Source organism: Sapajus apella, unplaced genomic scaffold (assembly GCF_009761245.1).
Source record: "Sapajus apella isolate SASKATOON/1434 unplaced genomic scaffold, GSC_monkey_1.0 scaffold47, whole genome shotgun sequence".
Classification (NCBI taxonomy): Eukaryota; Metazoa; Chordata; class Mammalia; order Primates; family Cebidae; genus Sapajus; species Sapajus apella.
Window position 1 is genome coordinate 12,531,581 of NW_022436987.1, and position 12,784 is coordinate 12,544,364.

The 12,784-nt window shown below is 49.9% G+C and overlaps 1 protein-coding gene and 1 long non-coding RNA gene across 14 annotated transcripts in view; one reads left to right on the forward strand and one right to left on the reverse strand.

Moving 5' to 3' along the window:
* ABCC8 (ATP binding cassette subfamily C member 8) overlaps window positions 1–12,784 on the reverse strand; it is an 83,800-nt gene that overhangs the window by 17,051 nt on the left and 53,965 nt on the right. For 9 of the 13 annotated variants that reach the window (XR_004257608.1, XM_032240860.1, XM_032240865.1 and 6 more), the window contains 6 exons: window positions 6,982–7,017; window positions 5,033–5,068; window positions 3,937–4,035; window positions 2,838–2,922; window positions 2,115–2,195; window positions 386–523 (listed from right to left, as the gene is read on the reverse strand). Coding sequence is in view for 12 of the 13 variants with exons in the window: in XM_032240860.1 (XP_032096751.1) it covers window positions 386–523; window positions 2,115–2,195; window positions 2,838–2,922; window positions 3,937–4,035; window positions 5,033–5,068; window positions 6,982–7,017 (475 nt within the window). In the remaining variant the exon portion in view is untranslated. The remainder of the gene's footprint in view (window positions 1–385; window positions 524–2,114; window positions 2,196–2,837; window positions 2,923–3,936; window positions 4,036–5,032; window positions 5,069–6,981; window positions 7,018–12,784) is intronic. The other 4 variants (XM_032240863.1, XM_032240861.1, XM_032240870.1 and 1 more) reach the window with 1 other exon arrangement.
* On the forward strand, window positions 535–11,446 carry LOC116525182. Its single transcript, XR_004257611.1, has 3 exons — window positions 535–546; window positions 7,262–7,266; window positions 11,362–11,446. It is a non-coding gene; the product is annotated as an uncharacterized LOC116525182 (long non-coding RNA).

The window sequence follows — 12,784 nt, forward strand, 5'->3', positions numbered from 1 at the left end:
TGGGAAGGTCATAGAGTGGGAAGACGGCTTCTCCATCCAAATGGGCACTCCCTATGGCCGGGGGACGGATCATCAAAAGGGCAGGGATCAGAAGGTGAGAAGGGAGCACCTGATTATTCCTGAGACTTCTTGGTGCCAACCTTGAGTGTACCATGGGCGCCCCCGGCCAGGATGGGGAATGTCTGTGGGTCTAGGTGATACCAAGTCCCTGGCCTGTATAGGGTCTCCCTGAGATGCCCAGCATGCATGAAGCCATCTAGTGCTGATCTCTTATGCTTTGTGGCCCTCAGCAATCACTACCAAGACAACTGATTGGTTACTGCCAAGATGCCTGACAGCCTCCCCAGACCTGCCCCCTATAGCCTGAACCCCTTGTTCCCCTCACCCAGTCTGCATGGGGCAGGTACTGTAGCTTGTGGGTCACTAAGACCACTGTCCTCTTGTCATCCCGGAGCAGCTCAAGGATGCCAGCCTGCATCAAGTGGTCACTCAGATGGATATCCAGAGCTGAGAAGGGGTCATCCTGGGCAGAGGGGAGAAGAGAAGGTAGGGACAGGTATGGCAGGGAGGGGTGACAATGAGTATAAAACCCATTACAGTTCTTTCAACTCTCGTCTAGGGACTGAAGCTAGTGTGTGGCTTTGGACAACTCACCCAAACTCTCTGGGCCTTGGTTACCTCATCTTAAAATGGGGCAGTTGTCAGATATCACTCTCAAACGGATCCAATCACTTCACTGACTGACTTCTGGACCGTCAGCGGCTCCTAATCATCTCTAAAGTCAAACCCCCTGGGCTGGTGTTCCAGGTGCTTTATAACTCTCACTTTCCCCTCGAGACTCACATCGCAGCTGTGCTTTCTCAGCACTCTGCATTCCAGGTTCCTAGGAGGACTGTGGTCTAGGCTCTCTCCCGAGCTGTTCCTCTGCCTGGAGCGCTGTTCTGCCTTTTGTCTGCCTGGTGAACTCCTATCCATCCTTCACTCACCTAAGCAACAGTTCCTCCTGCTTCCCATCCTGACCCCCACACCTACCCTTCCTTCCTCTCTATTCCCATGACACCGGCGCAAAGCCAGATCTAATGGTTGTTTGTCCATTCCTGACTATGGCACTCCCAAGAACTGAGACTTCTTGTGCCCATGCCTGGCACAGAGTAGATGCTTCATTAAACGTTTGCTAGGATAAACGTTTACCTCACTTTTCTCTAACAGAGTTGTTTAAATCTCATGAAAGATTGTGAATATGCCAATGCTTTGTAGAATGCTATGCACGTGTCAGATGGTAACAGAGACTACGAATCTTCCCATTGTGAAGTGTCCTAAGTAAAGGCGTACTCATGTATGTGTTGTGGGGAGAGGGGAGAGCATAAAGCTGGAATGAGAGATTTGAGCTTTCTTCTTCCAACCCCCTGTGCAAATGGCCTCCCTCTTTCCTTCTGTTTAATTGACTCTCCCTTGGAGGCTCTCCTCCAGGCCCTCCCTGGGTGAGCTCTGTCTGCCTAATCAGATTCTAAATCTTTGAGGCCAAAGACTGGGCCTTAGAATTCTTCAGTGTCAGTCAAGACACCTGACACAACAGCTTGACACGAAGTAGCGCAAGGATCGAGAAAAAGTGTTGTCTCATGTTGGATGGCCAGTGGTTACCTGAAGTGTTGTGTTGAGAAGGATTCTGAGTCCAAGTTAAGTTCCAAGGAAAATAATTCTGTGAACAATTAGCAATGTCTGTCCTGGGCATAAGATGGGAAGTGGCAGCACACATCCCGTGTATCAGCCATTCTTATAGTTGGGCTGTCCCAGAGAAGCAGCCGGTTAACTACAACTTGCCTCTCCTCATTGGCTACTGCAGAGATCAGTCTGAAGTCTACAATGGGTCACTTGTGCTATCCTTGCCTGCCTCAGTTTCCCTGTCACTAGGATGATTAGGCAATATCTTTGGCAGGAGAGGTTTACTCCTGGAGAGGAAGATTGTTGGATGATGGTGGGGGTGGTGGGGGAGGTGGGGGTGGTGGGGGAGGTGGGGGTGGTGGGGGTGGTGGGGGAGGTATGGGTGGGCAGTTAATCCTGGGCAGCAGCCAGAGACCAGGACCCCCAAGGGAACTGCCAGCTGGGGCACTCACCAAGAAGACGACGTTGGCGTGCTGGTAGAGGGCTCGGGCCACACTGATTCGCTGGCGCTGACCACCAGACAGGTTGATGCCCTGTCACCAAAGAGGAGGAACAGATCATGCCCTCAGCCATTCAGGGGACACTGTTCTGGCCCTTACTGGACTGTGAGCTCTTTGGGACAGAGGCCCGGCTCTGTCCACTTGCTTACCCACTTCTCGCCTTGCAGAGAGAAGGAACTTGCACATGTTTACCGAATTCGGAAGAGGGCAGCATGATCCCCAAGTCTTTAAAGATTCACTGTGCAGGTGCTAGGGACCATCTGACCAGTACAAACCAAGACAGAGGCAGTAGGGATTTAAATCACACTCAAGGAGGACAGTCATAAGAGGATCCTATTTGTCCAAGCTTGTGGAGGGGACCCCATCAGAGGACGAACAGGAACAATTTAACCCGGGCTGAGCACAGTGTTGTGTAGGCTCTCAGTATATACCTCGGGCACAAATGGAGAAGATCCCCAGCCTGGGAGGGCGCTAAGCTGACCTTGCCCACCGAGCAGGACTGAAAACCTGTCAAAGGACTTCATTAAGGACATCACGTTTGACCTTACTGTAGGCAACTCTTCAGCCTTCACCATCTGCTATTTCCTAGTTACCCACTCTCCCCGAGTAGGGTCTCAGGGCATGGTAGGTTGGGGGTCCTGGCTTTGAGAAAACCCCTCAGAGGCTGCTACTAACCCGTTCCCCAATCTGGGTCTGGTCTCCATGGGGCAGGATGTCGATGTCTGGCTGCAGAGAGCAGGCTTCAATGACCATCTTGTACCTGGCATGGGTAGAGGCAGGGAATGCAGCTGGTCAGCCTGGTCATTTACAGAGGGTCATTAGTCTCTGGGGAGCTGTGCCCAGGGTGAGCAATGGCTTTAATGGGCCTCCCGCTTGGGTGCAAGCAAACACCATGTGAGCTTGCAAAGAGCTGAGGTCAGCACTTCACACAGCGTTGGGGCAGGTTAAATACTTGAAGGATGGAGTCGGATGGGAGCAAATATGCAGAGTCAGTGATGAAAGGGCGCTCGCGATCAGTGTGCAGTGGGAAAAGCTGTGGCTGGAGCCCATGCGTGGGGCACTGGTAGGGAAAATCACTGCTGGTTGGTTTAGGCGGTAATGATGATGGCTGGGCAAATATTTACCCAGCCTGTTCCTCTCATACTTCCCCGGCCAGCCCTTAGCCTGGGCAGGTGCCAGCCAGAGTTCATGGAGGCATCAGAGTATCCTGGTGACAAGCATATACTTAGGTGTTAGGCAGCTTTGGATGTGAGACCCATCTTGGTCGCTTACTGGCTGGATGGCCTCTGGCAAGTTATTTAACCTTTCTGAGACTTGGTTCTTCAACTGCAGAGTGGGAATAATAATAGCACCTACCTGCTGAGGTTGTTGTAAGCATGAGAGGGAATTCCATGTACAAAGAGCTCGGCACTGTGCCTGGTATGTGGTAAGAGCTCAATCAATGCTAGCCCTAACTATTATCATTGCAGGGAAAACAGTGCAGGGGCCACACGAATGGAGACTCGCAGAGAGCTGGCCAGCCCTCGCACCAGCTAGAGAAAAGGCAGCAGGACTCTCTCCCTTTCCTCCGCTCCTGCCCTCTCCCCTCTGGGAGCTGGACCGCCCAAAGCTCAGGCACACCTGGCCCCTCTCCAGGTGCACCATATGGAGAGGCTGGAGTGCAGAGAAGTGCCTGTGCGTGGGTGATCTATGGAGGGGGCCCCGGAACTTGGGTAGGCTGGCCAGAGACAGTTTCTCCCCTCCCCCATCCCACCTCCCTCCGACAGGTTTTTACCGTTGTTTGTTGAAGGGACCCTCAAAGATGATGTTCTCCTCCACAGTGGCATTCAGCAGCCATGGTTTCTGAGAGGCATAGGCCACCGGGCCTCTCTTCCTGGAAAAGGCAGGGAGGGAGTAGGGGGTGCAGGAGGCATTCTCAGGGGCTTCTTCTCAGAGGCAGTTGTCAAGCTGATGGCTCTGACTGGGGCAAGGGGGTGGGGGCAGTGCCAACAGGGAGGTGCAGTTGTTTAGTGTGGCCTCGCCTTCCCCCAGGCAGGTTTGAGAGGTCCGGTCTCAGCTGACTGGGGCAGCAGAACCTCATTCCCTCCCGGCCCTACACCCAGCCTGCCCCAGTCCTGCAGTCTGTTGTTCCTTAGTCAGGGAGGTGCCCCAAAGTGTGACCAAACCAAGAGAACACTCAACTCTTTTCTTCCTCCCTCTTTGGGTAGCCCTCAAACCACTGGACTTTGAAGTCAGCAGGTAATTCTCCAAATGAAATAACTTTTTTTTTTTTTTTCAGCAGAGGCAAGGAAGCCACCTTTTGTGTGATTTTTTTTTTTCCTTTTTTTTTGAGACGGAGTCTTGCTCTGTCACCTAGGCTGGAGTACAGTGGCATGAGAGGCTCACTGCAACCTCCCCCTACTGGGTTCAAGTGATTCTCTTGCCTCAGCCTGCTGAGTAGCAGGGATTACAAGGCACGCACTACCATGCCTGGCTAAATTTTGCATTTTTAGTAGAAATGGGGTTTTGCCATGTTTGCCAGGTTGGTCTTGAACTCTTGACCTCAGGTGATCCGCCCACCTCGACCTCCCAAAGTGCTGGGATTACAGGCATGAGCCACCGTGCCTGGCTGTAATGTGGTTTTTAAGAAGATGAAAAGAAAAAAAAAAAGAGACTTTCAGATAAAATGATCTTGCGTGAAGGGAGTAAGTGGATGCATAGAAGCAGGGGCAGCTCCTAATCTACCTGGTGGAGCCCGGAACCCTCCTGGCCTCCCCCTACACTGGGACTGGGCCCTGGGGGCTGCCCTCCAGGGTGACGTGGCTCCCTCAGGCCTGAAAGCGCCTTGGAGGGAGCTGACCTTGGAGGGCAATGTTCACTGGACGTGGTACCTGATATCCGAGTCGGTCGCTGTCTCCCGCTCTGGGCTGCAGCAGAGGAGGAAAGGCACATTGAGCTCTCATGGGGGTGAACCATGACCTCCAGGAAGATTCTGAACTCCCTCAAACCGAACGTGAGCATGCCTTTACAATCCCCGGGACCCAGTCTACAGCCACACATGCTGCAGAGAGAGGTGTGGAGAGTAGGGGAGGTCCATCTTGGGGAAGCCTCTGCTTCCTGACCACGTGGGTGTGTTGGGGAGGGCCCTGAAGGGCCCAGTTAAGAGTACGAATGGGGAGAGGTACCTCTGGTGCAGGCTCTCGGGGGAAACTTGCCAGGTCAGGGAGTATGAAGCCCAATATGTGGCTTCTCCAGACCCAGCCTCTGCATTCGGGTTGGAATGAACAGGCTGAGGTCGAGGCTGATATGGCTGCACAAACAGCTGGGGCAGGGAGCGCTCTGGACAGAGTCAGGCCAGGCCGGGCAGGATGACGCCAGCGCCTGCACTCTGGGGGTGGGAACTCACAGCCGTGGAGCTGCAAAGGGCTCCAGGCATGATCTGCAGCCCCATGTGGCCCTATCAGAAGACAACCACGGAATATGGGGGATCTGCCAGGGAAGATGTCAGGTGCAGTGCCACATGCCCTGGACTGCCCAAGCTACTCCCGTGTCAAATATTCTGTCACTCTGTTCTCATCCACACACGTGAACTTGTCACATGCCATGAGGTCTGATTTTTGGCTCAAGAAATACGGTCACTACCGTTACAGAAGATGAGCCTGTCATCACATACTGACACTTGGGGACGAGGAGGGAGAAAGGGCAGAGAAAATGTAGCAAAGTGAAGCCTCTTTGCTGTTGCAGAGTGAAGGCCGGAGGCTTAAACTTATTTACAAAGCTGAGCCAACCTTCCCCATCTTGACTTCATACCACCCCTAAGGTGTCTCAAATGTTCTTAGGAGAGGTGAGGGGAGGGAAGGTTTTGAGGGATTCAGAGTCTCATTAATCAATTTCACTTGGCTTTTTAGATTTGCTCATTGAACACAAAGCAACAAGACTGAATTTTCTGTCTGGCCTGAGGGATACCCATCTCCTTTTCTTGCAGTCATGTTTCTGAACTTTCTTTTCCATTACCAGCCCTAGAGCCTTTTTAGATATATTTTTTCTGTCTCTCCTGTCACTTTTTTTTTTTTGAGATGGAGTTTCCCTCTTGTTACCCAGGTTGCAGTGTAATGACACGATCTTGGCTCAATGCAACCTCCGCCTCCTGGGTTCAAGTGATTTTCCTGCCTCAGCCTCCCGAGCAGCTGGGATTACAGGCATTTGCCACCACACCCGGCTAATTATTTTTTGTGTTTTTAGTAGAGACGGGGTTTCTCCATGTTGGTCAGGCTGGTCTCGAACTCCCGACCTCAGGTGATCCGCCCGCCTCGGCCTCCCAGAGTGGTGGGATTACAGGCGTTAGCCATCGTGCCCGGCCTTTCCTGTCACTTAAAAATAAAAACATTTCAGAGGTTTAGGAAACCTCTGAAACTAAAAGTACGTTGACAAGGTTGTACAACTATCACCACTATGTAATTCCAAAACATTTTATCTTCCCTAAAAGAAATCCCATACACGATAGCAGTCACTCTCCCTTCCCTCTTTCTCCCACCAGCCCCTGGCAACCGCTAATCTATTTTCTGACTCCATCTACCATGAACTTTTAGCACCACAGATACACTGATATCTGTTTGGTACTTTGGACAGCCACAAAGCATTGCAACGTCTAAGTGTTTTCTGCCCTCAAGAACCAAATTTTGCTCATTGAGAATGCGGGCCTTAGTCTTATGTCTCTGAAAGTACGTAAGCTGTACACCACTAAATCTATACTCAGCATTCCCCATCCACAAGCCCCCTGCCCCCACCCTGCCCCTTCCCTTTGTTGGGACCCACTTCTCACCCAGTCCCAAGGCTGTACCTGGGGTCCTCTCCTGTCTCGCTGTCAGGAAGGCTGCTGGGGCACAAATGGGAAAGACCAACACCAGTTAGTCCCCACCCCATTGACCTTCCATCATGCTGGGTCTTAGGGGAGAGGCAATCCCTACCCCTCCCACCCTCCCACCCCTTCCCAGGGTTTCCAAATGGCCTCTGTGGGGTCTGAAAGCACTCTTCTCAGTCTCTGTCCCTCCCACAACACCTGGATGGGCACCCTCCAAATAACATGTGCTAAGTCAAGCATTCCTGGCATTGACTCAGAGCAGCAGTGAAGCTGGCTGAGCATCAAAAGCATTTCATAGCTGGAAAACGCAATCTCAGAGAGGGAAAGTGAAAGGACACAATCATTTCTTATAGTGTTTTCCAAACCGTGGTTAGGGACCCAATCATTGGGTCTGAAATCAGTAGGCTGCAAGTGCATTAGAGGAAAAAAAAAAAAAAAAAAACAATAGATGAAATCAGTGTCTACTGCATGGGGTACTGTATTTTTTGTGATTTTTTTTTCTCATTTATAAATGCATAAATATAGTGGACTGTGATGTCAAATGCCTTTCATACTATGGATTATGGTAACTTAAAAAAAACAACAACACTGAGTGAGGTGACCTGAATTGTGGTGCCAATTTTGCCAGCGCTGTATCCTCTCCCCAGGACACCTCCCAACCTTCCAGAAGCAGCCCCTTGCCGATGAAATGTATACTTCTGACATGGACATTTGGAAAATACAGATCGTACAGCTCTTACTTTAATAATGCTAAAAACAACTAAAATTTATTGAACTTTTATAAGCACCACCATAGTAGTATTTTCTTTTCTTTCTTTCTTTTTTTTTTTTTTTTTTAAGACCCATTGCCCAGGCTGGAGTACAGTGGTGTGATCTCAGCTCACTGCAACCTCCACCTCCTGGGCTCAAGCGATCCTTCTGCCTTAGCCCCTTGAATAGCTGGGATTACAGGCATGTGCCACCATGCCTAAGTTTTGTATTTTTTTTTGTAGAGACAGGGGTCTCCGTATGTTGCCCAGGCTGGTCTTGAACTCCTGGGCTCAAGCGATCCTCCAGCTCTGGCCTCCCAAAACACTGGGATTACAGCAGTGAGCCACCGCACCCAGCTGGTATTGTCTCTTTTAAAGTTCAAAATAACCATATGAAGGAGGTTTATTTTGATTGCCCTCACTTTACAGATGAAGAAAGTGAGGCTCTGAGAAAGGCTAAGTAACTTGCCCAAAGTCACTCAGCTAGCAAGGAGTGGGGAAAATAGCTCTGATTCCAAAGTTCATGCTACATTACCTCCCCTGTAATTTTCCATGCCATAGCTCTGATATATGCCCCTTGTCCAGAGAACCAGCATGGACGAAATCAAGGATGGAAATGAGCCTGATGAAGTCCCCCTCCTGCTGAGGGGCAGGACTGAATGGAGATTCTGATGGATATGTAGTCCCCAGTCCGCTCTTTTCCTGTTCTCTCATCTTTGTGGTCTCATTTCATTCTCTTAACCCAATCAAACATCACATTCCCTCACCATGAGATTGCCATAATTCACAATTTACAGACAAGCTGGTAACATGAGACATAAAAACCCAAAGCTTACAAATTCCAGCTCTGCGGCCACATCCCAGATAAGCTTATCTCTGGAGTCTTCCTGATGTGACTACTTCCAGAGTAGCGGAGGTGGTTGTTTAATGCATCTGTGGAATCTCAGAGGACCCCAGCACACAATAAGCTCTCCCAGCCCTAACTCAGTTTGCAACATTGTCTGCACGCTCAATTAGCCCTCATAATGGACTACCTTCCTCTCTAATCAGCTCCTGTGTAATTCTTTCATCCCCAGTGGGATTTTAAGGCAGGAAGAACAGCCCCCATGGTGCTTAGCACATGACAGAGCTATATAATGAATGGAGGTTGGTAACATATATATTAATCTTTTGAGAAGGAAGGGAGGGACTGGCTCTCATAGCTGTCCTTCCCTGTGCACTGTGAGAAGTTGTTTGCAAACAACTCATCATCTCATCTTTGCAACCCTACAAACCCTATCCCCATTTTACAGATGAGGAAACTGAGACTAAGAGTTTACAAATGTGACAGAGCTAGGAAGAGGGGAAGCTGGGGTGTGAAGCCAAGTTCTCTTTCCAGTGTAGCCCCCAGCCTCTTCCAATGAGCCTCCCCAAAGCTTTGTATCTGTTTGAAGCTGAGAAATAAAGAATGGTATGTCTGGCAGGCACTTCTCTCACTCATTGCTGGGGTCCTTACAAGAGTGCTGGGGGGCATTCGATTCCTCCTCTGCCTGAACTCTGCAGACGAAGCACACAGCTGAAAGCCTGAGCCTCCCCGTTCCCCAACCCCACGTCCTTCCCTCCAGCCCTCTAGGACCTGGCGTATGTGTGGCAACCTGAATCAGGGCGCAGAGGCTGCCCTCCAGGGGCTCACACCCTGGTAGGGGAAATCAGACAGGTACAGAAGTCAGGAGGTTATGAGGGCCAAAAGAAAAGTAGGGCAAAGTATCAGAGAACTTTTGGGGAAAAGTATACACAAATGCTATGCAAATGCGTGAAGGAAAAACTGGAAGCTCCTGGGTGATGGAATATTAGGTGTTTTTTATCTTCTATATGCTTGTGTGTCTTTTCTAATGTAATGTGTGTGCATTCTATCAGAATCAGAGAAAAGAGCATAATTTTTAAAAGAAATTTGGAGGAGGAAGAAACCTGAGAAAATGAGTAGAGCCTCATGGAAGTCATAGCTGAACTAAACCTTGAAGAGTGGGAAGGATAAGACGGTGGAGGTGGAGGGAGGGAACTGTAGGCTAAAGAGGCAACATATGATAATCGGCATGAGGAGAAGCAGGAAAAATATGGGCTCTGATGTTTGAATCCCAGAGGCTTTTCCACTCACTGGCTGTGAAATCTGAGGCAAGCCACTTTACTTGGAGGAGCCTCTGTTTCCTGGCCTATAAAACGGGGGTGAAGGTGCAAACCTCACAGTGACATTGGGAGAATGTATTACAGCTCACAGTAGAGGGCAGGTTGTAGGCTTGGAGAACTAGGAGGAATTGTTTTTTCAGCTCAGTGCTTGGCCCCAAAAGTACAGGCAGAGGGAGAATCGAATACCCCCAACACTCATTTAAGACCCTGGCAATAAATAAAAAGCGAAGTGGAAACTGAGGCGCGAAGAGTGAGCTAGGATATACAGAGCTCCACAACCCATTCCTCCTGCCCAGACAGGCTTGTTGCTGTCCTGCAAGGTTACCTTTCACCCACAGCGTCCTTTCCAATTGATGTCACTGGGTCCCAATGCCAAATTTCTGAGAGAGGAAAGGTAGGGTTTTACTCATTGTCCAGACAAGGAAACTATCTCAGAGAGGTGAAGCAACCTGCTTAAGGTCACAGAGCTAGCAAGTGGTAGCATGAGGACTTCAGCCAGGGACAGCCAGGGTCATCTGGGTCCCACGCCTGGCTGGTGACTTCCACACAGCATCCCTTCTGCTGTCTGTCAGCTGTCTTGCCACACCTGCCTCCTCCAGGAAACCCAGGTACACTTGAGCCCCTGACTTCCAGCTTCCTAAAGCCTCCAGGAATTGTAAAGGCAGATGGGACCAGGGCCGTCCTGAGCGAAGCCTGTTTCTTTCTTCCTGGGGAATCAGGGCCCTGGGCAGGCAGCATCCACCCTAACCAGCACAGGCAACAGCGTTACAGCAGGGAGCTCCAGTGAGACTGGATGTGCAGCTCCCCGTAGGGAAGCCTCTTCCCCACACTGATCCTACCCTCAGGGCCTTGGTTTCTGCTGACCCCCTGGGGGCATTTAAAGTCATTCTACTCTGGATATGAATAGCCCTATTCTGTATTTCCAGGAAAAGAATTTCACCAGAGTGTATCTGCTAATACTGACTTTTTACCAAAACATTTACCTCTTAAAGATTAAAGAGACAGTTTGCAAATTCCCAGGTTGACAGTTTCTTAAAGCAGAGAGCCAGGGAGGGGCAGGTGATTCTTCCTAAAGCAAATGCTTGGGAACCACACAGTTCCCTCTGAGACCAGGAGCCAGGCTGCTGACGCGAGGGACCAGCTCAGGGCTGCATCGGCAGGACCTCGGCAGATGGACGCTTCACACTCGCCCTGTGGCTCTGTCTGCACTCCTCTGTCCACTCTGGGAGAGTGAGCTCCCCAAAGGCAGTGCCAGGCCTTTTCCTTTGCAGCCTACACAGAATAGTTCACAAAATACACATCTCTACAGGGCACCTGGGGTACAACACGGAATAATCCCTCAAGGAGCTCACAGTCATGGAGGAGACAGACGCATTGGCAAATAATCATAATACCATGTGAAGTATGCACTCACAGTATTTGCTCATTCCAAATATTGATGGAGAAGAAATACTGGGTGAGGAAACAGCTCTGACAAAGCATGTGGAAAAGAGAGAGATGTCAAGATGCATTATAACGGCAGCCTCTTGAAGGTCTAAAGTTGCTTCTGGTTCATTCATTTAGCAAATGAATTCGTTTAGCTGAAAGCACTATGGATACAGTGAGACAAATAAAATATGGTCCCCAGGGGAGCTCTCAGGAATCTTTCCCAGGAGACAGGCTGGAGTACATTTAAAGAGCCATAGGGGAATTTTGTTCCTGGCAAAGAAGTAGTATGCTGTTGGATAATAATATTTATAGGATATTTACTACATGCTAGGTTAATCCTCACATCAATCTCACGGGTAATAAGGGAAACTGGTAGAGAAAGGTTATGAAATTTTCCAAAGCACAAAGACCAAACGTGAACCCAGGCAGCTTGGCTCCAGAGCCTGTGAGTGCAGCCATACTGCTGCTGCGGTCACTGGAGGAATAAACAAACAATGGTACCAACAAAGCACCCACCTCCCCAGAGCATTCCCCATTCTGCGCCTCCTAATCCCCCAGCTTCCTGCCCTGTGCCTCCTGGAACTCTTTCTGGCTGCCTGGTCACCAGGTCATGGCCTGGGTATGGCTGAAAAGCATCTGAGCAGCCTGGCATCACCCTCACCTCTGGCTGTAGACACGCAGACTTGAGAGGGCTTGCCAGGTCAAAGGCTGTTTTGCTTTTAGCTCTCTTTGCAAGCACATTTTCTCCCTGCAGACCTGGGGCCCAATATCAGAGCTATGGAGCTCCTACCAATAATGGAGGGGGACACTCAACACACAGCCCCCACACTTAACTCAATGCTCAGGGTAGGTGGGCCAGCCAGAGCAGTGTACATGTCCAGATTCTGAGAGACAAACAGCAGATGAAGCCAACTGAGTCATATCTGCCTGGACTCCTCCTCCTCCTCCTAGCCACTATAAGGAGCTCTAGACTGGCCTTCCTTCCTATAGTTTGTCGGTCTGTCTCTTTTTCTCTCTCCCTAATCCATCATTTGTCACAAGCACGATTCTTTTGCAGCATTTGGGCTACATCTTACCTCCCATAGGTAGGTACTATATCCATAGTGCTTTTGCTAAATGAATTCATTTGTGAAATGAGTGAACCAGGAACACCTTAAGGCCTTTAAGAGGCTGCCATTACAATGCACCTTGACATCTGTCTCATTTCCACATGCATTTGCCCAAGCTTTTTCCTAACCCACTATTTAGCTACTTCTCTTCTCCATCAATATTTGAAATGAGCAAATAGTATTCATGCACACCTGACGCTGTATTTTGATTGTTTGCTAATGCCTCCATTCCTACCGTCTTTCTGTCTGTCTCTTACTCTGTTTCCCCAGTCCATCATCCTTTACCACAAACATGGTTCTTTTGCAGCCTTTGGGCTAAATCTCACCTCTCAG